This window comes from Pristis pectinata, chromosome 22, assembly GCF_009764475.1.
Source record: "Pristis pectinata isolate sPriPec2 chromosome 22, sPriPec2.1.pri, whole genome shotgun sequence".
NCBI classification, from domain to species: Eukaryota; Metazoa; Chordata; class Chondrichthyes; order Rhinopristiformes; family Pristidae; genus Pristis; species Pristis pectinata.
This window is the reverse complement of record NC_067426.1, coordinates 8,043,346-8,071,268: the sequence shown is the minus strand read 5'-3', so window position 1 is coordinate 8,071,268 and position 27,923 is coordinate 8,043,346. Positions and strand designations below refer to the sequence as shown.

Sequence of the window (27,923 nt, the reverse complement as noted above, 5' to 3'; positions counted from 1 at the left end):
TGTCAGTAAGGAGTTTGTACGTTCTCCCCGTGTCTGCGTGGGTTTCCTCCGGGTGCTCCGGTTTCCTCCCACGTTCCTAAGACGTACGGGTTAGGAAGTTGTGGGCGTGCTATGTTGGCGCCGGAAGCGTGGTGACACTTCTGGGCTGCCCCCAGGACACTCTACGCAAAAAGACGTATTTCACTGTGTTTCGATGTACGTGTGACTAATAAATAAGTATCTTGATCTGTTGAGTTCCTCTAGCAGTTCGCTTTCTGCCCTCATTATTACTCGCCAACTTTCAAACCAGTGCCGCTGAATATCCCTCAGCTTAATACCCACTCAGTGCTTGTAATAGATTTAGATCAAACTAAAGCTCGGTTTGTGGGAATTTAACAGTAAAGGGCTTTTATGATCTGCTGGAAAATAGGGAGAAATGCAAGATAAGCATGTGGTGAGGAAAAACACTCGAGAATTGGCCAAGGAAAGATTCCCAGACTTGGCTCACATCTCCTTCTTGTAAATGGGCATTTTTTAATCTTGTACATGTGAATCCATTCCCTTTTGATGTGACCCCTATCCTCTTACCCTGTTGCTTCTATTCTATTTTGGTTTTCAGTGTGGTTTTTAGTACATGAACCAGATGGCTGGTTCTGTCCCTGCACCAGTCTGGAATTCCTTAGTCATAACGTTAGACTGAGGCGACCATTACATTATTTTAACTTGTTGTTGTTCACCACACTGGTAACTGAAATATTCTCACATGGTTGTGCATTTCACTCGGGGTTTGTCATGACAAAATCATGACTGTTTGTTATTTACAGGTCTCGGTAATCCAGAACTAAACCTGAAATGGACCATTGTATTCCATACTTAACCTCTGGCCTGGGGCACCGTAACGGTGTGGAGTTAAAGTGCTCCTGGGCTAAGGAGAAAGTGGGAGGGGACAGTTGCTATCCATTAATTCTTTATGAACAGTACACACTGGAGAAGTTGGGGTGAGGGTAAGGTAGATGGGGTCAGTTGCGATGCCTTCATTGTCAAACAGCTCCCCGCTGTCTTAGCTTTTAGCCTGAAGATGTGAAAATGGGGAGAGCAGGGGAATTGTACCTCTGGAAGTGTCTGGGAGTAGCTCAGTACCTATGGTGAACATCAGGGGCAGGAGACAGTCGGCAGGTATATAGGTAGCCATTCTCATCGGACGTATGGAGTAGGTCCCAGCCAATCATAGTTACAGTATTGGGTTTATCATTTGGGACTCCTACAGATTCGAATTTTTCAGGTTTCATGAGCCGTGCATGAACTTATTCTCATAAAAGCAAAACAAAGTGATGTTCACTCCCAAATGCCACCAACGTCGAGTCAATGCTGGTAAACAGACGTTAGGGCTGGATCTGCATGCAAAGGGAGGGAATGAGGTTCATCACCCAATCAAAACTCTTGAGGGGTTTCGAGAAGGGGTGGGGAGGGGGTTAGGATCTGTTCTTGGCTCAAAGCCACACTTGAGCAAAAACTGGTGCCATGTTGATTTGTCAAGGAGTTGGAGCAGTGCTGTGAATTGTTTGACGTTGCCATTCATGAAAGAGTGGCTCACTGGTAACACCAGTGGTTGGAAACTTGGCAGAAGAAGAGAGAGGGATGGGGTGTCGGGGGAGGCATTGGGGTAAATGTCTCTGAGAAGAGTGCAGTCTGACACTGCGCTATTTTGCAGGAAATTGGTGTTACCCAGACATGGTTACTCCACCATGTAAAATGTGAGAAGGGACTTGGGAACTCCACAATAAGCTTTGGCTTCTCACCTTTCATTCTGGTTGAACTCTGTAGCACGGAAATTTCACCGATTGGGGAAGGCAGGATAATGAGGCAGCAACAAACAATCTGCTGTAGGAACTCAGCAGGTCGAACAGCATTTGTGGCGGGGGAAGGAATGTCGATGTTTCGGGTTGTAACCCTGCACCAGACCAGCATCTGATGTCTCTTATATCTCTATAATGACGCAGATATTCCAGACTATCTCCAGGGTTCTAGATGTCCTATTTAGGGGTAGTTAGGAATCTGGAACTTGCTATCTCACACACATAAATATGGAGATCTCATTTTGAGTAGCAGACATGGGCTACTGGAGGAAGGCCGAACATCTTCATACAGTCTTTGGGCTCTGAAACATTACATAGGCCCCACATATTCAAGAAGGTGGCTCACCATCATCTTCTCGAGGGCAATTTGGCAAGGGCATCCCATAACTGAATAAAAGAAGAACATTAATTCCTGATTTATGTGGTTTGATCTTGAAGGTTGTCCAAACTATTCCTAATTCATCACTGATTTCTCAATTTAAAACCATTGTATTAGTATCATTCAGGACCATAACATGACTGCTTCAAATGTAGATGATGTATACACATCCTGTTTGTAGTAAATAAGCTAAATATCTTTAGCTTTACATTGCTGATATGGTAATCATTTTTAGCCTGGTAATGTTGGTTTGATCAGACAGACTCCTGATATAGTTTGTTTCCACTTGATTTTGTATTCCTTTAGTGTGACAATAAGGCACTTCCTGAGCCACTTTATTTCTTGGAGTATGCACAGCCCCTTTGAACCATGTTGGCTATTTAAGGAGAACATGTGTCTCCCATCTGCAGCTTAATGACTTTTGAACCACAAGTGAACCTGACTGCATAACGAACACATGCAGAGGTTTGGAGATATTGGAAATCGGAAGTAAGAGCAGAAAATACTGGAAATATTCAGCAGATCAGGCAGCATCTGTGGAGACAGGAGCTGAGGAGGCTGAGGGGTGACCTGACTGAGTATACAGAAGTATGAGAGGCGTAGGTAGGGTAGACAGTCAGAGTCTTTTTCCCATGGTGGAAGTGCCAAATTTGAGAGGACATAGCTGTAAGGTGAGAGGAAAGTTTAAAGGAGATTTGTGAGGGAAATGTTAGGTGCCTGGAACGGGCTGCCAGGGGAGGTGGTGAAAGCAGATGTGAGAGTGACATTCACGAAGCATTTAGACAGATACATGAACAAGCAGGGAATGGATATAGGCCATGTTCAGGCAGATAGCACAGACATCGTGAGCTGAAGGGCACGTTCCTGCGCTGTATTGTTTTATGTTCTATGTTAAATAATTTAAAACTAAAAAATACTAAAAATAAATTTACTTTTAAGCATATTTTGGCACTAGTAAATAATTATTAACATTAGGATTAAGTAGAGCAAAGAATAAAACCCTTACTTGAAATTATCTTTTCATTTAAGGCCAGCAATCCCATTCAGATGACATGTCAGTCCTCCCTGGTGTAAAAGCTTCGTTTGTGCTCTGTCTCTGGTCTAAGTGTTGACTCCACAGTGAAGTGGGAGATCAGATGTGCTGGATCAGATCTCCAGCTCATTCTGACTTCCCCCTTTGGAATGCCTAAAATTAGTAGATTAAATTGGTACATTGATTTCATTTAATCATATCAGGGCATTGAGGTAGTACAAGGGAAAATCAATAACAGAATGCAATGTTACATTTACAGAGAAAGTGCAGTGCAGGCAGACAATAAAGTGCAAGGCCATGACAAGTTAGGTTGTGAGGTCAAGAGTCCATCTTATTGTACCATTCAATAGTCTTATAACAGTGGGATAGAAGCTGTCCTTGAGCCTGGTGGTACGTGTTTTCAGGCTTTTGCATCGTCTGCCCAGTGGGAGGGGGGAGAGGAGAGAATGTCTGGAGTGGGAGGGGTGATAACGTTGGCTGCTTTACCAAGGCAGCGAGAAGCATAGACAGGGTCCATGCCACAACAACAACTTCTCGTTCAGCATCAGTAAAATTAGAGAGCTGATTGTTGACTTCAGGAAGGGGAAGGAGGGTGAACGTGCACCTGTCTACATTGGGGATTGGCAGTGGAGAGGGTCAGCAGGTTTAAATTCCTGGGTGTTAACACATTGGATGACCTGTCCTGGTTCCAGCACATAGATGCAATCACAAGGAAGGTGCGTCAGTGTCTTTACTTTCTTAGAAGGTTAAGGAGGTTCGGCTTGTCACCGAACACTCTAACAAACTTCTACAGATGGACTGTTGAAAATATCCTGACTGGTTGCATCATGATCTGGTACGCCAACTCAAATGCCCAGGAATGTAAGAAGCTGCAGAGAATAGCTGCCCAATCCATCACGGGCACATCCCTCCCCACCATCGGTGGTATCTACAGGAGGCACTGCCTCAAGGAGGCAGCATCCATCATCAAAAGTCCCCACCATCTGGGCCGTGCCATCTTCTCACAGCTACCACTGGGCAGGAGCTACAGAAGCCTGAAGTCCCACACCACCAGGTTCAACAACAGCTACTTCCCTTCAACCATGTGGTTCTTGACAAATGCACAACCAACCTTCACAACCCTAATCACTACCTCAGTATAGCAACACTATGACCACTTTACACTACAATGAACTTTTTTTTTGTTCTTATTTGTTCTTTCTTGTATAACTTTGTATAATTTACATCTAATTTATGTTTTTCTTGTGACTGTCTTTACCTCTTTCTGCCTTGGTGAAGCAGTCTGCATAATCAAAGACCCCACCCACCCAGGTCATTCTCTTCTCTCCTCTCCCATCAAGTAGAAGAGAGAGAAGCCTGAGGGCACATACCATCAGGCTCAAGGACAGCTTCTATCCCATGGTGAAAAGACTATTGAACAGTTCCCTTATATGATGAGATGGACTCTTGACCTCACAATCTACTTTGTTTGACCTTGCACCTTATTGTCTACCTGCAATGCTCTTCCCTGTAGCTGTGACACTTTGTATTCTGTTATTGTTTTCACCCTGTATTACCTCAATGCACTGTGTAATGAACTGATCTGTACGAACGGTATGCAAGACAAGTTTTTCACTCTACCTTGGTACAAGTGACAATAATAAACCAATGCCAAAATATGTATTGCCAAAGTAAGTTTTTCATTGCACCTGTGCATACATGTACATAAACTTGACTTGACTTTTAAATGACTGGCCCATACCTTGAAACTCTGTCCCTTTGTGTGAGTCTCTCACTGGAGAAAACATCTTGACATGTCTTGACACTCTCTCATGTTTCAATAAGATCACCCCTCCAAAGAATACAGACCCAGTCTGCTTAGTGTCTCTTGATTGGACAACCCTCTCTTCCCAGGAGCAGGCCTGGTGACTCTCCTTTGGACTACCTCCACTGTTACTGTGTGCTTTCTTAGATAAGGGGACCAGAACTGTGCACAGTACTCCAGGTGTGGCCTCACCAACACCCTGTACAATTATAACAAAACTTTCCTATTGTTGGAATTGGAATTGGTTTATTATTGTCACATGTACTGAGGTACAGTGAAAAACTTGTCTTGCATACCGTTCATACAGATCAGTTCATTACACAGTGCATTGAGGTAGTACGAGGTAAAACAATAACAGCAGGCACGGTAGTGTAGCGGTTAGCATAACGCTATAACAACACCAGCGACCCGGGTTCAATTCCGGCCGCTGTATGTAAGGAGTTTGCACTTTCTCCCCGTGTCTGTGTGGGTTTCCTCCAGGTGCTCTGGTTTCCTCCCTCATTCCAAGGACGTACGGGTTGGGAAGTTGTGGGCATGCTATGTTGGCGCCGGAAACGTGGCGACACTTGCGGGCTGCCCGAGCACACTCTACACAAAGATGCATCTCTCTGTGTGTTTCGATGTACATGTGACTAATAAAGAAATCTTATCTTTGAATGCATAATAAAGTGTAACAGCTACAGAGCAAGTGCAGTGCAGGTAGACAGGTAATGAGGTAGATTGTGAGGTCAAGAGTCCATCTCATCGTACTGGAGAACTGTTCAATAGTCTTATAACAGCAGGATAGAAGCTGTCCTTGAGCTTGGTGGTACGTGCTTTCAGGCTTTTGTATCATCTGCCCTGTGGGAGAGGGAAGAAGAAAGAATGTCTGGGGTGGGTGGGGTCTTTGATTATGCCCCTCTATAATAATGAAATATTCTTCTTATCCTCTTAGGTGGTCCCTTGGATTCAAAGATACTTGCTTTCACTTTGGTTTTGTGAGTTCTGAGCTGACTGATGAGGCCAACGTGGAAGGGCAGACTCTCCCACAGGTAGGACAGAAGTTACCTGACAGGGTGTGCAGGTAGGTGGTTTGTAAGGTGGCGTGCTTCTTCTGTTGTTCACACTGGGCTCTCCGACACGTGGAACCGAGGTTGTCAGTGCCGTCCCGAATGCTCGTTCTGCACTTGGAATGGTCATTGGCCAGGAATTGCCTGAAGTCAATGGGGCAGCGTTGCAATGTTTTGTGGAGGTTCTGCGGACATTCTTGAATCTTTTTGTCCATCTTCCTGGTGGTCACTTCCCATGTCGGAGCACAGAATTAGAGTGTCAATGCAAATTTAACAGACAATGTGCACAGTTCAGTTTTTATAAAGAAAATGAGAGTCAAGTGATAGACAAGGTGTGAGATCCACCAGTCTGTGTCTTTTCAAAGCAGGACGTGTTCCCACCTCAGGGACACCCCTTGCCATGTACGTAGTTGCCTAGTTTCACTTCTGGCAGGAGATTCCAAATTCTGGGCATGAACTGAGATTTGCCATTATACCTGGACGGGCTAGGAAGAGACGTTACACAAAAGTCTACTTTGGTTCAAGATTTTACGGAAAATGCAATCTATGTAAGTTTTGTTGTCCTTTGTTGGCTCACTGTCCTTCTAAAATATTGTGCTTAATCATTTGTTCTTTTTAACTGGTAAATAAACCTGTCTAAATAGATTTAAGTTGTATGTGTTGAATTTGGATCGGTGCTGATAAATCATGGTATGAGCTGTTTCAGATGGTATACAATTCAGAGAAATTTTTTAAAATAATTCACATTTAGACCTATGATGTTATCTTAGAGATTAGTTCTATCTTACTATTGTGTAATAATATAGATCCTTCCCCATTCATCATGTAGCTGTGTGCAATCATTTCAATGATGCAACATCCTTACTGGTGCCTTGAATTAAGATGTGAAATTATTTCCTTTTAGAATATTGGTAGTAGATAGTGGAAGATACAAGCTCCTGATACAAATTATTTGATCCTGATAAAGCAACCGTAATCTGATGGTGAATGTATCTGGAAGCTATTTGCAATTTCAATTTATTAGCAAGCAGGATGAAGCCCTACATTTGTGTAAAACCATTCCTGTCCCTTTCAGGATGTTCCAAAGCACTTTACAGATAATAAGTACTTTAGAAATTTAGTCACTGTGGTAATGTCGGAAACAAGGCAGCCGATTTATGCACAGCAAGATCCCATTAGCAATGTCATGATAAATCTCTTTTAGTAATGTTGGTTGAGCGATGATCATGAATATTTTGGGATAATTGGAGACACAAGAGAGACTGTAGATGCTGGAAATTTGGAGCAACACACACAAAATGCTGGAGGAACTCAGCAGGTCAGGCAGCATCTATGGAGGGAAATAAACAGTCAACGTTTCGGGCTGAGACCCTTCATCAGGACTGGAAAGAGGGCAGAAACCAGGTGGGGGGGGGAGGGGGAGCAGCACGAGCTGGTGGGTGATAGGTGAATCCAGGTGAGGGGGGAGGTAGGTAGGTGGGGAAGGTGGTGGGGAAGTGGGAATGACGTGAGGAACTGGGAGGTGATTGGTGGAAGAGGCAAAGGGCTGAAGAAGATGGAATCTGATAGGAGAGGACACAGACCTTGGAGGAAAGGGATGGAGGTGGGGAAGCAGAGGGAGGGTGTGGGTGAGGGGCAAGCTGTGGGGGTGAAGGAGGGGAAAGAGAAGGGGCAGCGGGATGAAAACAAAATGGGGGGGGGGGGGGAACAGAGGAGAGTTATTACCAGAAGTTAGAGAAGTTGATGTTGAGGCCATCAGGTTGGAGACCACCAAGACGGAATATAAGTTGTTGTTCCTCTAATCTGCATCTAGCCTCAACATGGCAGTAGAGGAGGCCGTGGACAGACACGTCAGTGTGGGAATGGGAAGTGGAATTAAAATGGCCGGCCACCGGGAGATCCCGGCTGTCACGATGGACAGAGTGAAGGTGCTCGATGAAGCCATCCCCCAATCTGCGTTGGGTCTCACTGATTCCACAGCATCTGCCAGCTTCTTGCCCATTTAACACATCTATAATCCATGGAAACCTCTCTACAACCGCCTTCCTACACTGATTCAAAACCGATGGCAATTCATCAGACCCTGCTGATACCAAGTGTGAATAAGAACCCACAGCTTATGTTTTCTTAACCGTGAGTCTGGGGATACAGTGGATAACTGTTGCCTTTCCACAGCCAACGTCACTAAGGTCAGGCAGATGAGAAGTAACTTTGCATTCACTGTACCTGGATTCTTTCTGCTCTCCACGACTAACTAGGAAGCCAGTGGGAAATCAATGTTCCGCTGAGCTGCTATGGTTATATGCCCAAGCTAATGTATGCTATGAACTTCTGAACTCTAGAACATAGCGTGCCTTGCCTTGTTGAAAGCAAATATTATAAATGCCTTAAGACACCACTTTGCGTCTGGTTTATTTATTTAATATAATGACGAGGACTTCTTAATCCTAGAGTGCATTAAGAATTGAATTGCAAATGTCTGTGTGAAACGTTTATTGTTACAGCACAGATTAAGTGTGGTGAAGTTTGAAAATATAGCTTGATTTAATGGTGTGCAAGTCTACGTATTTTTCCGTTGAGGTCTGTTCATTTGTCTGAGGTTACTGGTGTTCTGGTCACTAAGATAACCAGTTAGTGATTTGAAAATAATAGGTTATAAAAGGAATAACGCCTGCAAACAACTTAAGGCCAGAAACTGCACAGACTGTAGGAATGTGGCGAAAATATGTCATGTCTGTTGCAGAACCATTGGATGGGATGGTTACCATGACAACACATTTTTATGTTTAAAAAATGCAATTAAGTACATGGCAAGTGTTTGTGGTTTTAACTCAAACTTCCTTATTGCCCAAGGGCTCCATAACTCAAACTGAATGTAGTACTAAGTCTCGGTTAATTGTTCGATTTACATGGATTAACTGTTGTTGGATAATGTCATTTTCTGTGGTACAAAATATATATCTCAGTTGGCCAGCAGTAGACAATCTCTGGTTTAGAGTCTGTCTGAATGTTGGCACCATAGTCAACACACACATTCAACATGCTTGGTGCTAAGGTTGGGCTCAAGGGCTGAGTAGAGCTCACTTCCTGCATTCCTTCTTCCTTCCCCCAATCCCTCCCCCTTGCCCCAACAGCACCAGGGACAAATCACTTGTTGCCCCTTCTTGGACCCAGGTCCTCACTTCCCAAGTGGTGGTCTGAAGAATGCAGTGTAGCTCTCCTCTTGCTCTGATGAGATTACAGTACTGAACACTGAGCACTCAGATTTCACAGCAGATACAATATTAAGGCCTTGTTACAGACATGACGAACACAGTTCACCCCACAGGCAGGTAGAGGATGATTTTCCTGTGACAGCAGTGAAGTTTGTGGAATTGACACAGAAGAAACCAGCATTGAACTGACTGCACAACTATTCCTCCAGTAGTCGGACTGATTTGGATGAGTACATTGCATCTTCCATCAAAGATGTTACAAGTTATCCGCAAGTCAGGGTTGCACCAGATCAGGCCAATGGTGATTACACCGTGAGTACAGAGTGGCAACCTCATCTGGAGAATTTGGGTATTATTCACACACAAGCAGTAGGTTGTAGCTTGCTCAGCAGAGAACAAACAAGGATCTGGAAGAGCTGGCTGACAAATGTTCAGTATGCTGAGATCAGCCACAGAGAGCACCATTCCAAATAGAGAAGTGGTCCAGGAGATCACTCCAATGTGTCCAATTGATGCTGTGGGAGAGATATTGTTAGTGGACCACCATTCAAAGTGGGTTGAGGTAAAGCAACTGGGGTCACGAGTCACCACTGAATTCGGGTTCACCTTCACACCTCAGGGCCTTCCTGAGGAGATGGTATTGGGTAAGGGTCTGCAATTTCAGTCAGTCCAGTTTGAAGTTTGTGAAAGTTACTGGAATCAAACATCAACTCTCCACAATATCCAGCTTCAGATCAATACATTCAGTGAAATAACGATAACATAAGGCAGATCAGGTCTCAGTATGAAGCATCAGCTCTCAGATGTTCTCCTGAGCTCCAGACTGATGCTGTGCCCCACCACAAGATACCTCCCTGCATGTTCAACGAGGGGCGGGAATAATCAGGAGATCAAAGCCTCTGTCAATACCAAGGACTGCCCAAAACTTGCTGGTTTCCCAGAGTAAGGCACTAACCACGGCATGTTCCAAGGTCGGAGGCAAATGCAGCAAAGTTCTGTGCACCCGTAGCAAAGACTCTCGTAGGAAAGTCCCTCCCACCACTGCACACAGGAAGGGATCAAATCCGTGCAAAGTGCCCTCTGGGTCCTTATAGTGAGAAATATGGAAAAGAACGAGTATCAAGTTGATTTGAAGTTTAATCTTATAAATAAGTGGGATGGGGCACTCTAGTGTGCCATGTACTGGACAGAATTTATATAATCTGTTGTATTATAAACAAATGACTTATGAATGTCAATATTATTTATTTGTAAACTTTCAGGTTACTTTGAGTGACTTTCGCCCCCCAGTGAAGCAACAACTGAGGTATTCAGTGGTTACACAGAGACTGATGGATGTGAGCTTGTTCTGTGATCCTACAGCTTTGGAGTTCCGTAAGTGTCAAGTGTATTAACCACAATCTAGGCCGTACTGAACTGGAAAGTAAGCGCAGTGCACCTTATGATTAATATATATTTTTTAATTGTTCAGTGGACAGTTTAAAGTCAGGAGCAATACATGCAGAAAACTCCACAGAAGGGGCAAATCAGATAAACATGCGTTGAACACAAACTGTAAGCTGGCAACAGACCTTGCAGTTGTGCGGAACAGACCGGTACAGTTTGATATTGCAAGCTATTTAAAATACCATAGAATGCATCTTACCAAATAAATAATGTTATTGAAACTACTTTGTTACATATCTTTTTGTTACACTTGCATTTTTTTTTTACTCTAATAAAATTGCTGCTTAAAAAAAAATCTTTTACATCAAGCCAATCAGTGGCTATGTGCGTCTAGGCAATTAACAGGCACCAGCTTTGGTTAGAGTGAATGTCATTGCTGTACCAGTCCTTGCTTACTCTGGGATTACACCGTGTCTGATTTCCTCTGTCTGTTATTTGCAGTGGAGGAGATAATCCATTAACGAGACCAATTAATGCTTGAACTAAAATGATGGAAGAGGCATTTCAGACAAGCACAAAGTGTGAGCGGTGTAATATCAGACCTGTGTGAATTAAGGCTGTAATGCTATTCAACATTATCATAATTTCATTTTAAAATATCTTTTCAATATATCATGATACATTTTATATGACACTGCAAATGTGGTTCACAGGAACGAGCATTGTGCAAGTTTTGTTGTACAGGAGTGAGCATGTTGTACTTCTCATGGTTTCGACAGCACTGCGGGGGGCTGCCTGCAATGAGTGTTACGCCTGAACGATTAATGACTGAATCACGCATTCCACAAAGTTCTTAGACACAACTCCAAATAATCATCCCAGCAGAGTACTGCATCAGTGCGGCACTGTACGGTCACAGTAGGACAGATCCAGATCCCAACCTTGAGGAATCCGGTCACCTCCAGCACAGATTCTTTGGCCTGTTACTGGGAGAGTTGTATAGATTTTCTCTGAGAATTCCATGCAAGCAGCTGAGTTCAAACTAACTGAGGCCACTAGTGAGATTGGTAAGTCCAGGAGGGAAGCTAGGACATGTCTGTGAACATCTGTTGGCTGTGGGGGAAGTAATCAAGGCATTTGGGTTTGAGGTCTTGAAAAGGAATGGCTATGATGCAGATGGCAGTCGATGGATGCTTGAGACACTGTGAAGCTATAGCAAAGAGGCGATGGGCAGGAATTCAGAGTGGGTTGAATTGGAGAAACGGCATCTAAGCAAATGGGTTGGTGAGAAAGCAAACGAGCCAGGGAGAAGTTCAAAATTTGGTTAGCAGAGCCATACAGGAGCAAAGGTATCAGCCACCAATTGTAATCCCCTCCTGACATTTGGCTGACTTCAGTGGAACTGTGTATTGGTTGGAGAGTACATCTGAGAGCTGGCACCCTCATACCCACCGAGCAAAGATGATTTTCTCCCCTATTATATTGCTGAGTTGTGTGGGTCATTGCCACTGCATTCTACCCTGATTTTAGTTATCCTATCTCACTCCTGGCACATACCAACACCACATCGAAAAGCACCATCTCATCAAGTGTCTTATAGGTAGGTATTCATAATGTAAAGAGATCTATTGAGCATGGCAAATTGAAAAGTCCCACTGGTAGTATCACATTCATACAGATGTGCTTTAAACAAGCCCATGTTCCCAAGTTAACTATAACATCCAGAAGAAAATTTGGCTCGTGTGGCACACAAGTTATTTGACAAATTCCTGAATGAAGGGTGCAGATGTATCTTTGGATTGATGTAAATACTCTTCATAGGCAAAGTTAAGAAAGTAAAATTCATGAAGGGTAGACCTTCTGGGTTAAGTTTTACACCCCTACGTTCTGGGGCAGTCCCTAATTTCCAGTTGTTAGTGAATGGGTAAAATTTGAGAGGTAGATACCTCGGCCTACACTGTTCCCTGTTGAATCGACAAAGTGGTTTGTCCTTTCTAAACCCTAAGGCTTTGGCACTTTTCTGTTGTGAAAATTGAAAGTGTGGAGAATTCTAGGTGAGCTGTGGTGCACAGAACATTGTACACTTACACCTCTCAATGATAAGTTATTGATGAAGAAATTATCAGCTGTTTTTAATGTGCAAAAAGTGTGAGGCACTTCATATTCTGTTAGCTCAATCCAGGGATCTTTATCCCTGAATACTCCCACCCACTCCCCCACCTTCAAATCATTCCCTGTGACATAGCGTAACGCTATGCCAGTGACCCAGGTTCAATTCCCGCTGCTGTCTGTAAGGAGTTTGTACGTTCTCCCCATGTCTGTGTGGGTCTCCTCTGGGTGCTCCGGTTTCCTCCCACGTTCCAAAGACGTATGGGTTAGGAAGTTGTGGGCATGCTATGTTGGCGCCAGAAGTGTGGCGACACTTTCGGGCTGCCCCCAGAACACTACGCAAAGATGTATTTCACTGTGTGTTTCGATGTACATGTGACTAATAAAGATATCTTATATTTCCCAAGGATTTCTAGGTAGGTTTTGATGAAAATCAGTATTAAATAGATCAATCTGTGGACCCAGCTAACTTAAAGCAGCAGGGAATGGGCCGGACCCATTATTAGAAGCAGTCAGTATGTTTCTTACAGCAGGATCTACTTACAGATTTATTCCTCTTTCTCCAAAGCAACTTTGAATGCTTTGAAATGGCCGCAATTTGGTATTTTCAGAATCATAAGGATAATGTCACAGGGAATGATTTGAAGGTGGGGGAGTGGGTGGGAGTATTCAGGGATAAAGATCCGAGGAATGAACTAACAGAATGACTCTTTCTATAGAGGCTGAACCAGAAAGACCAAGTGGATGTCTTCTGTTCTGATGGAGTCCATGACAATCACACCTTGTTAAAAGCAGCTGCATTCTATAAAGGGGCAATTGCTGGGAGGTGCTCTGCTGCCTACAGCACCACAGGGCACAATATGAGGCTAAAGGTCAGGTCTTACTAAGACCAGCATCGTAGAACTCTTATACAAGCCTAGGTGGGGAATGTAAGCAGGGCATCACAACTGGTCCAGTCTGATTCTTGACCAATGTCTTAACCGTACTCCGATGGCTTAAGGTTGGAACTAATGAAGTACACTTGCAGGTCATGCTGCATTAACTCAAAAGCAAATTCTACCTCAGTTTTAGATGAGGACATTTTTCTTCTATTGTTTAATTCCTATTTCATCCTCAGTTTCCACTTAAAGATGCTTAGTGATGCTGGTGCAAGTTCTTAAGGTTCCCAATAGTCACCCATGGTCTCCCTGGCTCAGGTCGCCATGAATCTCAGCTAGGAGTTGGTGATCCAGAGATGAGAGTTGGGAATCTTTGGAATTCTCACCCCAAAGAACAGTGGGTGCTCAGTCATTGAGTGTACTCAAGGCTGCGATCAATAGGATCAATGCATTTTTATACACAGAGGGAATCAGGAAGATGGCAGCAAAGTGAATGAGGCACAAGATCAGCTTTGGTCCCATTGGCCTCGGGACCTGGTGTGGATGACCCTTTGATTGACACCTGCTTTTATTTATGTCCTTTATATTAACCTTACATTTTGTGAAAAAGTTATGTCTATAGTAGGAACACTTACAGTGTAGGACCTGCTTTACTTGCAGCTGAGATTTTATTAACTGTTGTCCTGGGCTGACCCAGTAACTATAGCTGCTCACTGGCCTCATAATTTTTGCAGCAGTTACTGCAGGCATACTTGCAATGCGTTTCATGAGTCAATGTCCCCCTTTGCTTACATTGATACCTTCTGATCTATACACAATTATAAATAGATCAGATGGTATCAAAGAATGAAAAACACGTTGATGCTGGAGGAACGCAGCAGGCCAGGAGATGGGTCCTGACCCGAAACGTTGACCGCCTGCTTTTCTCCACAGATGCTGCCTGGCCTGCTGAGTTCCTCCAGCATCATCGTGTTTTTCAGCTAGATTCCGGCATCTGCGGTCCTTTGTTTCTCAGGTATCAAAGGATATGGGACCAAAGAATGGCATCAGGATCAAATATTAAACCTATAGTTCTCAAGTGGGGAAACTTTGGGATATTTCAGAATTATTTAGAGTTTCCCAGCATAATTAGGGAACAGTTCAGAAGATACTAGTAGTCCACAGGGCTTGCCCAATTTAAGTACAGATCTGAGGACAATACAGGACCTCTCTGATTTGGCAACTCTTTATGTGTGAGCTTGGGACAGTAAGGGTGTTCAGCAGCGGGGGCTTTGTAATCACCTGCATTCATACGTGCTTTCCATGAGAAATCATTGGCTCCAATGGGAACTGGAACCCAGTAAATTTTGTTTCTTTGTTTCCACTCTTCACCTGCCTGCTTCATTCACATTTCCTGGCAGCCAGCATGCCTCCAAATGGAGCAGAAAACTTATTTAAAAAATCTCCAATATGCTCAACCTGATAGTCGGACAATCATAGAGAAATACAGCAGGGAAACAGACCCTTCAGCCCATCAAGTCCCTGCCAGCCATCGAGCACACATTTTTACACTAATCCCATCCTAACCCATTTTGATGCCGCCAACTTTAAGATACATTTTGTAAATCAAGTAATTACATTTTTGGGGTGGCTAAAATTCTATTATTCCCTCCAGCTCATTTAATACTTTGGCAAGAAATAAGTGAGCTGGTTGGTTAATTAACTGAATAGTCATTGATAATCATTACACTGATAATAAAGGCCATTGGAAGGTCAAAAGCTTAACTGAACAGACTGGGTGTAGACAACCTGTGCCAACTTTACACTGGAAGTTTTCAAAAACTAAATAATTTATCACCTTCAGCCCTTGTTCAAGTGGCTTCCAGACACAAGAGCAAGACTTCCTCCTGAACATTTCTGACAAGGAAGAATGAGATCAGAGCGATGTGTTCATGAGATGAAGAATGTGTCGCTATGTCTGCAATGAACTGCTAAGGGAAGCCTTTTAGGTATGTCAAAGACCCTAGTTCTGCAGCCATTGTGACATCCTCGCTTCTCCTGTTTGAATCCAAATCAGAAGAGACCTCTGGAGAGGTCTGGGGTCATGACTTTGGATTAGTTGCATAAACTGGTGGACTGAGGCCTTGAACGAACTTAAAGCTGTCATGCAATAAGGGGGGGGGGGGGGGGGGGGGGGGGCAGAGATTAGCAGCATAGCTCTATTGCTTGGAAATACATCTTTGTCTTGTTACCTGTGGCACTGAAATGAAAAACATAGTCTGGCATTAAGTGGACGCCTGTTGTTTCGGTGTCTGATATCAATCTTGATGAGGGGAGCTCAGCATACGGATACCGCAGTGCTCAACCAGTGCTAGCGGCCAACAACTAGTTTCTCTCCTTGTCTAGACTCTACCTCCTCCCAGCTGAAGGAGGAACTTGGATTGAGGATGCATGAATGAACATTTAACACTGGGGTTTCATAGATTCAATAATGGCAAAAGAATATACGAGCGCTACATTGGATTTATCGGACGTCTGAATATTTGCCACTTGACTTTGCCTGGTGCTGAATACTTCAATAGACACGTTATCTGTACTCCCTTGTTTTCACTGATATTCACTGCTCCCTTCTCCTCAGGAAATTGTGCTGCCACTTCAAGCTGTTCACTGGTGAGCACTGGGTCTCGTGAGGTCGAGGCTCATTATGTGACCCCTCCCCTTTCCCATCTCCTGTGAAGGAGCAAATGAGCTGGGCCGTGGGTTTATTGTAGGAATGTACAAAACTGAAGATGACTGCTGCAGTTAATACAGCTGGACTAAGGAATGGCCGAGGGAGGAAAGTTAGAGGACAATTGTTTACCTTCAGAAGCAAAACATTGAAGTTTTGCAGTGAAACCTCACTGTAAAAAGGGCACAAGAAAGTGGAAGTGAGAATGACCTCGGGTATGAAAAGCAGAAGTATTTAGGGTGCGATGAATAATGTGAAGTGCCTGAATCCCCTGATATCTTCAGAATTCTTTTTATCTCCATTTCCAGAAGCCATTTTAACTTTCTCCCATGTTATACATGCAATGAACTGGTGATTGTGGTACTCTTGCATATTCTGCTTTACCAAGTCACTCCTGGTTCATTTTTTTAAAAACTTCTTTTTAAAAACTTTTTTCTGTTAAAAGAAAACTTTCACCAAGTACAAAGAACAATTATATACATACTGGCTGCTTATTCAGCACACTGATTTACACTGGAGACTTAATACTTACTGAGGTCTTATCTTTAAACTTTCAAATAAGATATGCAGATTTGTACAACTTTCACCTAGGGAAGTAACCGATGATGATTGCACTGGCTCTGAACTCGCCTCTATTGCAACAATCTGGATTTCCTGATTTTCTCCTCTCCCAGAAGTAATGGCACAGATTTAAGTGTCCTTCTACACCCAGGCACAGTGAATTTATCACAGGCATTGTCTTCGGCTCATTCTGTGCCAGGACAGTGGAAGGGTCCACCTCTCCTTCCCCTGAGTTGAATAATTGCAGTTGCCTTCCCTGTCTATTGCGAGCAGCTGTCAGAATTACTTCTGAACGTGATCATTTCTAGAAAAATATAGGTGTATTATGATTGCTTTAGTTCACAGAGTGTACAGGATGAAAATGATCCCTATATTGCAGAAGCTTGTACAGTGCCTTATCAACATTAAAAACTGCAGTGCGACTTTGAAGATCGATAGCATAAGCTTCACCGTCTTGAGGTCATCCTTATTTGGGAGAGGATACCCTAAAAAAATGAAAAGAAATCAGTGTTAGGATGCAAAGTATTATTATGCATTCATTTCTAATTTCCAAACACTGCAGCCAGTCAGTTATAGTTGTACCTACACAGTTTAAAACCCTTGTGAGTGATTCAATGAGTTTCTAACTTCAGAAATAAAACTTTTGTGATCCAGGAGGAATGCTTTTGTTAATTTATAGAATGGATGGCCATGGTTCCTCTCTCCTTCCTGAAGCTTCTGTACTGAACCAAGGGGAATAGTGCACCATTTTCTGATAGTGGTGATACTTCAGCTGAAATCCCTCCTCCTTCCTGCAATTGTTATACAAATCAAGCTTCACTCAACTACTTAATTTATCCCTTCTGTTCCAAAAAAAATTACATTCATATGGTGTCTGTTGCCACCTCAGCACTGTCAAAACACAGTACAGCTTTTGGAGTACTTGTGAAGCTTAATCACTGCTGGATGTGGGAAATCTGTCAGCTAACGTGTGCACATATGTGTGCAGAAACAGCAGTGATAATGATGAGATAATGATGAAGCAGGATATTTGAAATAATTCCCCTAATCTTCCTTGGAATAGTTTATGGGATCTTTCGTATCCGCCTGAAAGCAGATGGAGGCTTTTTTTAAACAATCAATCCAAAAGATAGACCATAAGATATGGGAACAGAATTAGGCCATTTGGCCCATCGAATCTGCTCCACCATTCAATCATGGCTGTTTTATTAACCCTATTCTCCTGCCTTCTCCCTGTAACCCTGAAATCAAGAACCTATCAATCTCTGCCTTAAATCACCCAATGACTTGGCCTCCACAGTCCTCTGTGGCAACTAATTCCACAGATCCATCACCCTATAACTGAAGAAATTCCTCCTCATCTCAGTTCTAAAGGGACGCCCCTTTATTTAGAGACTGTGGCCTTAGTTCCTAGACTCTCCTCTTACTGGAAACATCCTGTCCAAGTCCACTCTCTCCAGGCCTTTCAGTAGCTGGTAGGTTTCAATGAGATCCCATCTCATCCTTCTGAACTCCATCGAGTACAGGCCCAGAGACATCAAACGCTCCTCATACGTTAAGCCTTTCATTCTTGGGATCATTCTTGTGAACATCCTCTGGACCCTCTCCAGGGCCAGTACATCTTTCCTTAGATATTGGGCCCAAAATTGCTCACAGTATTCCAAATGTGGTCTGACCAATGCCTTATGGACACTCAGCAGTACATCCTTGCTTTTCTGTTCTAGCAGAGTCAGGTAGAGCTGGGAATAATGGTGCACTTGCTTTGCCTTGACTGTAGGCTGACCCTTTGTCTGAACCAGATAAAGTCTCAGACCTGAAACATTAGTCCTGTTTCTTCTTCCACAGGTGCTGCCTGACAAAGGCATGGGATTTGAAACCACGGAGAGTAGCGTGCTCCCCACGCTTAGAAGGCACATTTGTAAGAGAACACGAGAAAATAGCAGGAGGAGCAGGCCACTCAGCCCCTCAAGCCTGTCCTGCCATCCATTATGTTCATGCCCCAGGGCTCAGCTCCTCTTCTGTGCCCGTTCCCCACAGCCCTCAGTCCCCTGACCTTTCAAAAATCTCTTTAAGTACCCCTAATGTCCAGCCTCCAAAACCATCCAGGGCTGAGAATTCCAGAGATTCACCACCCTCTGCGAGAAGAAATTCCTGTGCACCTCAGTTTTAAATGTTTGATATTAAGATAGATACTTACTTATTAGTCACATGTGCATCAAAACACACAGTGAAATGTGTCTTTTTGCATTCAAGGTTGTCCCCTAATCTTGTAACTATGTTCCATCATTAGGAAGAAAGACCCCAATCTCCCACTCACCAATAGGTCTGAGCACAAGCAATGAGGCTCAAAGTGCCCAGTATTCCAGATAGTTCACCTATACCTGTGTGACCTGATCACCAACAATCCTGGGCTGTGTTCCTTCCAGGCCAGTGGCCACTCGTGGGGCTTGCAGATGTCCATATCTCCCTCCAGGAAGTTCCTCCACTAACATCGGGTGAAGTGGAAGAAATCTCAAAAGTTGTTTAAAAACTTTCACAGTCACTCCCATGTGCGATGGCACCGCCTGACGCAAGACATCTGCAAAACTCCTGATGTGCCTTCCCATCTAAAACTGCGAGTCAATCTTTCTCGTATTTTGTTTTAACTTTTCAGCTGATTCAGAACATGGTTCAGTGGTTAATGGCTCATCATGTTTGGTTGTGCACACAGCTCGATAAAATACTTTCAAGGTTTAAAAAATATACCAAGGAAAGCATGATGGAAAGGTTTTGCACAGATGTGACCAATTGTGTCTTCTTTGTGTATGCAAGACTGCCCTCGACAGTACATAGCACACATTCCGTAAATAGCATTCGTGAGGATTTCCAATTACACACAGAGCTTTGTATCTTAACAGTTTTAAATGGAGAGCTCCAACGTATTAAGTGGCCATGTCTGTTGCTGAGCAACCATTTCAATGATTTCAACACAAAGCATTCTGTGGTTAAATAGAAAATAATAGTGAAGTGCATGTTGCAAGGAAGAAACACGATCAAGGGATTGGAATAATTGTAAACATATTTCTAAACCTCAAAAATCTTGCTGTACTAAGCTTGTTTATATAACATTTATCGTACACAGATTCATATTTAACTTCCTTTATTTGCTGTTAAGCCTTTTCTGTCTGAGCCTTGTTTGGAGTTTACTTGTTCTGTTGTTAGTGGTTTTCATTACTAATCACTGCTATTGATACTTTTGTTCTTGCTGTGTGACCATGCCCTCATAGGAGAGCAGGATTGGCAATTCTCAAGGAGCTTCTAGGACTTAAAGGTTAATATCCAGAGTGCTGCTGTAAACAATCCAGGAAATAAGTCATAGAGGTGTTGAAAGGTAAATTAAACTCATTGTCTAGCTTAAGCCTTTCTGGGGCACAACTGATTGGGATGAACATTATTTAACCTCTCAATGGAATCCAAAGAAATACCAGGCAAGCGTGAGACTGTCCCGGCTAACCACAGTACTGCGAGAGTGCCGTACTCTGGTTACAGTGGGCCAAGGAATGGCAAATGGAGTTTAATTCGGATATGTGCAAAGTGTTGCACTTTGGGAAGACAAATGAGGGTAGGACTTTCACAGTGAATGGTAGGGCTTTGGGGAGTGTTGTTCAACAGAGGGACCTAGGAGAACAGGTACATGGTTCCCTGAAAGTGGCGTTACAGGTAAACAGGATGGTGAAGAAGGCTTTTGGGCATGCTGGCCCTCATCAGTTAGGGCATTGACTATAGAAGTTGGGATGTTATGCTGCAGTTGTACAGGACTTTGGTATTGGCACATTTGGAATACTGTGCTCAGTTTTGGTTGCCCTGCTAATAGTAAAGATACTCTTAAACTGGAAAGAGTGCAGAGGAGATTTATGAGGTTGTTACCAGGACTCAACGGACTGAGTTATGGAGAGACGTTAACCAGGTTGGGACCTTTTTTCATTGGAGTGTATAAAACTGATGAGGGGCATAGAAAGGGTGAATGTGTACAGTCTTTTTTCCAGGGTTGGGGAATCAAGAACTAGAGGGCACAGGTTTACTTAACCTCTCCTCTTATGACAGATCTGCCATCCCAGGAAGAAATCTGGGGAATTTTTGTTGCACTAGCAAGTATATTCTTCTTAAATAAGACAACCAAAATCGCACACAATATTCCATATCGGTCTCACCAAAGCCCTTTATAATAGTAGCAAGACATTTTCACTCTTGTACTCAAATCCTCTCCACAGTTTTAAGTCAACTGACTATGCCACTGAAACACATTCCCTTAATGTTTGTTGAAAGTTGGACCTTGTCTATTTACTTTGAATGTCAATCCAAACACATGGTCACAACTGTGTGCAGCTACCCCCCTCTTGTTCTGCCTACAGTTCATGATCCAGTAAGGATACGTACTACAGGGGTCCGGTCCTCCGTCTTGGCCCCGGTCTGCTGGGTAGGATTGCTCTCAGGATTCCTCCTCAGTTCAAGTTTCACTGATTGCCTCTTGCCCACAGCTTCGGTCCTCGGCACCCTCTCCGTGACGATGTCTGACAGGATCTGCTTCGCCATTTCCTTTCTCTTTGACATCACGCTGGCGTTGAGTGCAGAGAGGAGGTCTGAGCTTTCCTGCCCTGACTGAACAAAGAGAAGGGGGTTAGTAAGGACCATCTGAGGACAGCCCACAGGCTCAGAGGCTTATCGGGGAGGGATGGAACCCCTTGCAAAATTATTTGAAGGGATGGCTTCAGCTTTTGCTTTTGGACATATTGAATGCCAAAGGATTTCAGAAATACATTGCACGAGAACCAAGTTTAATCATGAACAGAATTCACTTCAAGTCAAAATTAAATGCTTCTCCTCAATTCTTAAATGCCTGAGTCCATAAATATGAATGCATAACATTCTTCACAATAACCATGTCTTATTCTGGAATGTAAAAGGATTCTTGTACAGATTGCAGGTACAGATTGTTTTTGCAGTTTGGCAAGCCAACATGACCCGGCCTGTGCTTCATTAATCTTCAGTTTATATTTTCAGATTTTTAGAAAGACACTGGTTGTGAAATGGAGATTTGGTGCAGTGAGGTTTGAGGGCAAAGCTATTTTGACCTGTTATGCAGCTGTAACCAGGAATTTATCCTTCTACCTTCAGCTGTTGAAAGCAAGATCTGATCTAATGGGTGGACAGGAGTCAGAAGTCTCCTTCTGTCATCAGTGGGAGGGCAAGGTTTTAGTCTTCCTGTGCGCCTGCACATGGAGAGTCAGCTTCAGTGAGGCGGGGGGGGATAACAGGGGTGTGGGTGGGTGGGTTTCAGTGTGTACTTTAAGCAACAAACAATCTGCTGGAGGAACTCAGCGGGTCGAGCAGCATCTGTTGGGGGGGGAAGGAACTATCGATGCTTTGGGTGAAAACCTGCAGGATTTCGACCTGAAACGTCGACAATTCCTTTTCTCCCACAGATGCTGCTCGACCCGCTGAGTTCATCCAGCAGATTCGTTGCTGCTCCAGATTCCAGCATCTGCAGACTCTGGCATCTCCTCTGTACTTTAGGGAAACTTTCTTTTCCGGGTTGAGCACCTGGAGTGGCTGATCGAGGATTTGTTTCCACTGGAAGTATGGGTTAGGGAGACGGAGGGAGCCTGATGATAAACCTTATTTGCAAGCGGTCTGCCTTCTATTTGATGTGCAGAGTCAAAGTGTGGGTTAGGGTCTGGAGGCTTGCAAGAGCTATCAGGAAGAAGACAGAAAGTCACCGAGTCACTACGGCACACCAGAAGGCTGCTTGTATCCATGGTAACTCTCTGAAGAACAATCCAGTTCCCCCATTCACTCCTCATACCCCTGCAGGTTTCACTATCCAATCCTTTTTGAAATCACCAATTGTCTGCACAACCACCAGCCTTGTACAAAAGAACTCAGAAAATAGCAGGAATAGGCTATTCGGCCCCTCAAAAGTCTGTCCCACTATTCAATATGATCATGGCTGATCTATGCTGGCCTCAACTCCTCTTCTGTGCCAGTTCAATTCCTCAATCACTCAAATATTTATCTATCTCCACCTTAAGTACATCTAATGATCCGGCTTCCCCCACCCTCTGGGGCAGAGAGTCCCCCGAGATTCATTACCCTCTGAGTGAAATTTCTGTGCACCTCAGTTTTAAGTGACCAGCCCCGTATCTTGCAGTTATGTTCCCTTGTTGTGACTCCCCCCCCCCCCCCCCCCGGTGGAAACACCTCAAACATTTATCCTGTCAGCCCCCTTAGGGTCTTGTATGTTTGAATAAGGTCACCACTCATTCTTCTAAACTCCAAGGACTACAGAACCAAACTGTCTCGTCTCTCGTTAGGAACATAGAACATTACAGCACAGTACAGGCCCTTTAGCTCATGATGTTGTGCAGACATTTTATCCTGCTCAAAGATCTATCTAATCCTTCCCTCCCACATAGCCCTCTATTTTTCTATCATTCTTGTGTCTATCTAAGAGTCTCTTAAATGTCCCTAATGTATCTGCCTCCACAACCTCTGCCAGCAGTGCGTTCCACGCACCTAACACCCTCTGTGTAAAAAACTTACCTCTGACATCCCCCTTATACCTTCCTCCAATCACCTTGAAATTATGTCCCCTCATGTTAGCCATTGTCGCCCTGGGAAAAAGTCTCTGACTGTCCACTCGATCAATGCCTCTTATCATCTTGTACACCTCTATCAAGTCACCTCTCATCCTCCTTCTCTCCAATCCAGGCAGATAACCCTCTCATCCCAGGAATTAGCCTCGTGAGCCTCCTCTGCACTGCCTCCAATGCTACCATGTTCTTCTTTAGGTAAGAAGGTAAAAACTGCAGAGGATTCCAGGTGTGGCCTCACCTACACCTTGTACAAAGGTAACAAAACCTCCCTATTTTTAAATTCGCACCTCTTCACAACAAAGGCCAAATGCTGGATGATGCATCTACTTGTTGGACCTGGCTGTTAACTTTTCGTGATTCATGCACTACACTCATTTGCAGTCACTCTCCGTTTAGATGATGGCTTGCCTTTTCATTCCTCTTACTGAAGCGTGTGGTCTCACACTTGCCCACATTAAACTCCACTTGCCAGGTGTGAGACTTGTATAACTGAACCAACACTGAGAAGAAATCAATCAGCAACGCACTGTAAATGGTTGACAATCCATTGATGGCACTGGTGGTGGGACCCACTCCGCTCTTTAACACATGTCCAGCTATGCAAAGTGAAGAGAGGATACAAATTGAGCTCCAGAATGAGAGACAAGCACCCAATCAGCACTGGAGATTGAATATTGTGCGTGCATGTGCCTTTAAAACTAAGGTGCTCAGAATGATTTGCATGAGAATGGTGTGCTCGCACATCACATGAGATCAAACAGGGTAAGACTTATTCAGTGAATGGTAGAGCCTTGGGGAGTGTTATGGAACAGAGGGACCGAGGAGTGCAAGTGCATAGTTTGCTCAAAGCGACGTCGCAGGTAGACAGGGTGGTGCAGAAGGCATTTGGCACTCACCTTCATCAGTCAGGGCACTGAGTATAGGAACTGGAAAGTTATGTTGCAGTTGGACAAGACATTGGTGAGGCCACACTTGGAGTACTGTGTACGGTTTTGGTCGCCCTGTTATAGGAAAGGTGTTATTAAACCAGAGAGAGCGCAGAAAAGATCTACCAGGATGTTGCCTGGACTTGGGGGCCTGAGTTACAAGGAGAGGTTGTGTGGACTGAGATTCGCATTGTCTTGTACTACACACAAGTAAAATTTACTATTACATGGTTGCGTAGACTGGAACGTAGGAGATTGAGGGGTGACCTGATAGAGGTGTATAAGATCATGAGGGGCAACTCCGAGGCCTAGGACTCAACACCTCCCTCTGTAACTGGATCCTTGACTTTCTAACCAACAGACCGCAATCAGTGAGGATAGGCAGCAATACCTCCAGCGCGATTATTCTCAACACTGGTGCCCCACAAGGCTGCGTCCTCAGCCCTCTACTCTACTCCCTATACACTCATGACTGTGTGGCCAGATTCTGCTCTAACTCCATCTACAAGTTTGCAGGTGATTCCACCGTTGTAGGCTGTATCTCAAACGGTGATGAGTCGGAGTACAGGAAGGAGATAGAGAGCTTAGTGGAATGGTGTCATGACAACAACCTTTCCCTCAATGTCAACAAAACAAAAGAGCTGGTCATTGACTTCAGGAAAGGGGGCAATGTACATACATCTGTCTACATCAATGGTGCTGAGGTCGAGAGGGTTGAGAGCTTCAAGTTCCTGGGAGTGAACATCACCAACAGCCTGTCCTCGTCAAATCACGTAGTTGCCACGGCCAAGAAAGCTCACCAGCGCCTCTACTTCCTCAGGAGGCTAAAGAAATTCGGTTTGTCCCCTTTGACTCTCACCAACTTTTACCAATGCACCACAGAAAGCATCCTATCTGGATGCATCACGGCTTGGTACGGCAACTGCTCTGCCCAGGACCGCAAGAAACTGCAGAGAGTTGTGGACACAGCCCAGCGCATCACGGACACCAGCCCCCCCCCCCCCCCCCCCCCCCCCCCTCCTTGGACTCTGGCTTTACCTTTCATTGTCTTGGTGAAGCAGCCAGCACAATCAAAGACCCCACCCACCCGGGTCATTCTCTCTTCTCTCCTCTTCCATCGGGTAGAAGATACAGGAGCCTGAGGGCACGTACCACCAGACTTAAGGACAGCTTCTACCCCACTGTGATAAGACTATGGAACGGTTCCCTTATACAATGAGATGGACTATGACCTCACAATCTACCTTGTTGTGACCTTGCACCTTATTGCACTGCACTTTCTCTGTAGCTGTGACACTTTACTCTGTACTGTTGTTATTATTTTTACCTGTACTTCATCAATGGACTCTGTACTAACTCAATGTAACTGCAGTGTAATGAATTGACCTGTATGATCGGTATGCAAGACAAGTTTTTCCACTGTACCTCGGTACAAGTGACAATAATAAACCAACACCAATACAGGGTGAAAGCACGTAGTCTTTTTCCCAGGGAGGGTGTGCTAAAAACAAGAGGGCATAGGTTTAAGATCAGAGGCGAGAGATTTAAAAGGGACATCAGGGGCAGCTTCTTCACACAAAGGGTGGTGTGTATTTGGAATGAGCTGCCAGAAATAGTGGTTGAGGCGGGCACATTAGCAACATTTAAAAGCCATCTAGATAAGTACACGGATAGGAGAGATTTAGAGGGGTATGGGCCAAACGTGAGCAGATGGGACTAGCTCGCTGGGTAATACAGTCAGCATGGACCAGTTGGGCCAAAGGGCCTGCTTTCATGCTGTATGACTCAATGCACCCAAACCATGCATGCACTGGTCCAAATTTCATGCCCTCCTCCTGAAAGTCTTCCTTAAGCGGAATGCAGCAAAAATATTTGGTTTCCTTAGGTTCATTTCTTCATTTTCAAAGTAACCGCCACTTGAATGTTGGGAGTGAAGAGCTGGTTAATGCTCATGGTTTGTTTCCCAGATTACAGCAGTGATTACATTTCAAACACACCCCATTTACAACAGTGACTTGGGATATCCTGAGGTCTTGAAATGCCAGTTTGCAAATGAAATTGGCAGAAGTATTTTTAAGGATGAGGTCATAGGATGCACTTGGGATGGTTTCAGGGCAATATGTTATGGAACAGGATATCTTAAATCTTGTCCTGTGTAATAAGACAATGTTAGCAAGTGATACTCCAGGGAAAAGTGATCAAAATAGAAAAGAACTTTGTTTGCAGTTCAAGAGAGATGCAACCTGTCAGAAATCAGAGGCCTGAACTTAAATGAAGGCAATTATATAGGCATGAGACTGCATTAAGGTAGATGAGGGAAATTAGATTTAAAAGCTTGTCAGTAGATTGACAATATTTCAACATTTTTAACAAATGCACATAAAATCTTTACTAGAAAAATATCCATCTGTGGGTTACTAAAATGGTTAAAGACAGTGCTGCATTAAAAGTGGTTTATAATAGTGCCAAGAAGATTAGTGAGCCTGGGGATTAAGACTTCTAGGATGAGGCAACAAATGATCAAAAAATTAGTGGAGATCAGACAGTACTTACCGATTTACTCTCGTAATTTATGAAAGGTTGTACGAGCGTCTATAACTTTGTACAAAGGAAGAGAGTGGTGAGATAATTGTAGGTCCCACAGACACGACAGAACATTATTAATGGGAGAATAAAAAAATAGCAGAAGCAATATAGTTTTATCTGCCTTCACTCTGGAGGCACAATAAATATAGTAGAAACAGCAGAGGAATCGAATAGCTTAAATAATAATGCGGAATTTAAAATCATTAATATCACTAAGGAGAAATTACTATAGAAATTAAGAGGACTAAAACCATGCCAATCCATTGATGGCCTGTACTGCAGTGTTTTAAGTGGCTGCAGAAATAGCAGATGTACCAATGGCAACCTCCGAAAATTTCCTGGATCCTGGAACTGAGCCAAAAGACAGGTGAAGTGGCAGATGGGGGAAAATAAAAAGTTGTAAACTTTGGAGAAAGGATAGCAAAGTAGATATTTTTAAACGGTGAGTGAAGTATGGAGGTTGGAGTCCTGGAGGTCTGGCTGTGCTGCTTGATGGGACACCAGGTAAACCTCCTTGGACAGCACGCAGTTCAGAAGGTAAACTGCGTCAGCCTTTTTGAAAGGGGTTTGGAGCACGAAAGTGTGCAGGACTTGCTGGGACTGTACAGGGCATTCATGGGACCACTCTGGAAGTGCTCTGCCCAGTTTTGGTTTCCTTCTCTAACGATGTAACTGCTGGAGTCAACACAGTGTGGATTGTGTGGATTGACTCTGGAGGTAAAGGAGACGTCCTGCAAAAAGCGACCATGTAAGATTGGCCCACACGCATCAGAGGTCAGAAGAATGAGACGTGATCTCACTGAGACCTACTGGCTCTCAGGGA

The 27,923-nt window shown here is 43.9% G+C and overlaps 1 protein-coding gene across 1 annotated transcript in view; it reads right to left on the bottom strand.

Moving 5' to 3' along the window:
- Nucleotides 1-15,855: 15,855 nt before the first annotated feature.
- The window catches only part of luzp1 (leucine zipper protein 1), a 131,256-nt gene continuing 119,188 nt past the window's right edge, over nucleotides 15,856-27,923 (bottom strand). Inside the window, exons 3-4 of the mRNA XM_052036257.1 lie at nucleotides 21,373-21,594; nucleotides 15,856-17,441 (exon numbers count right to left, since the gene is read on the bottom strand). Coding sequence (XP_051892217.1) covers nucleotides 17,403-17,441; nucleotides 21,373-21,594 — 261 coding nt within the window. The 3' untranslated portion in view covers nucleotides 15,856-17,402. The remainder of the gene's footprint in view (nucleotides 17,442-21,372; nucleotides 21,595-27,923) is intronic.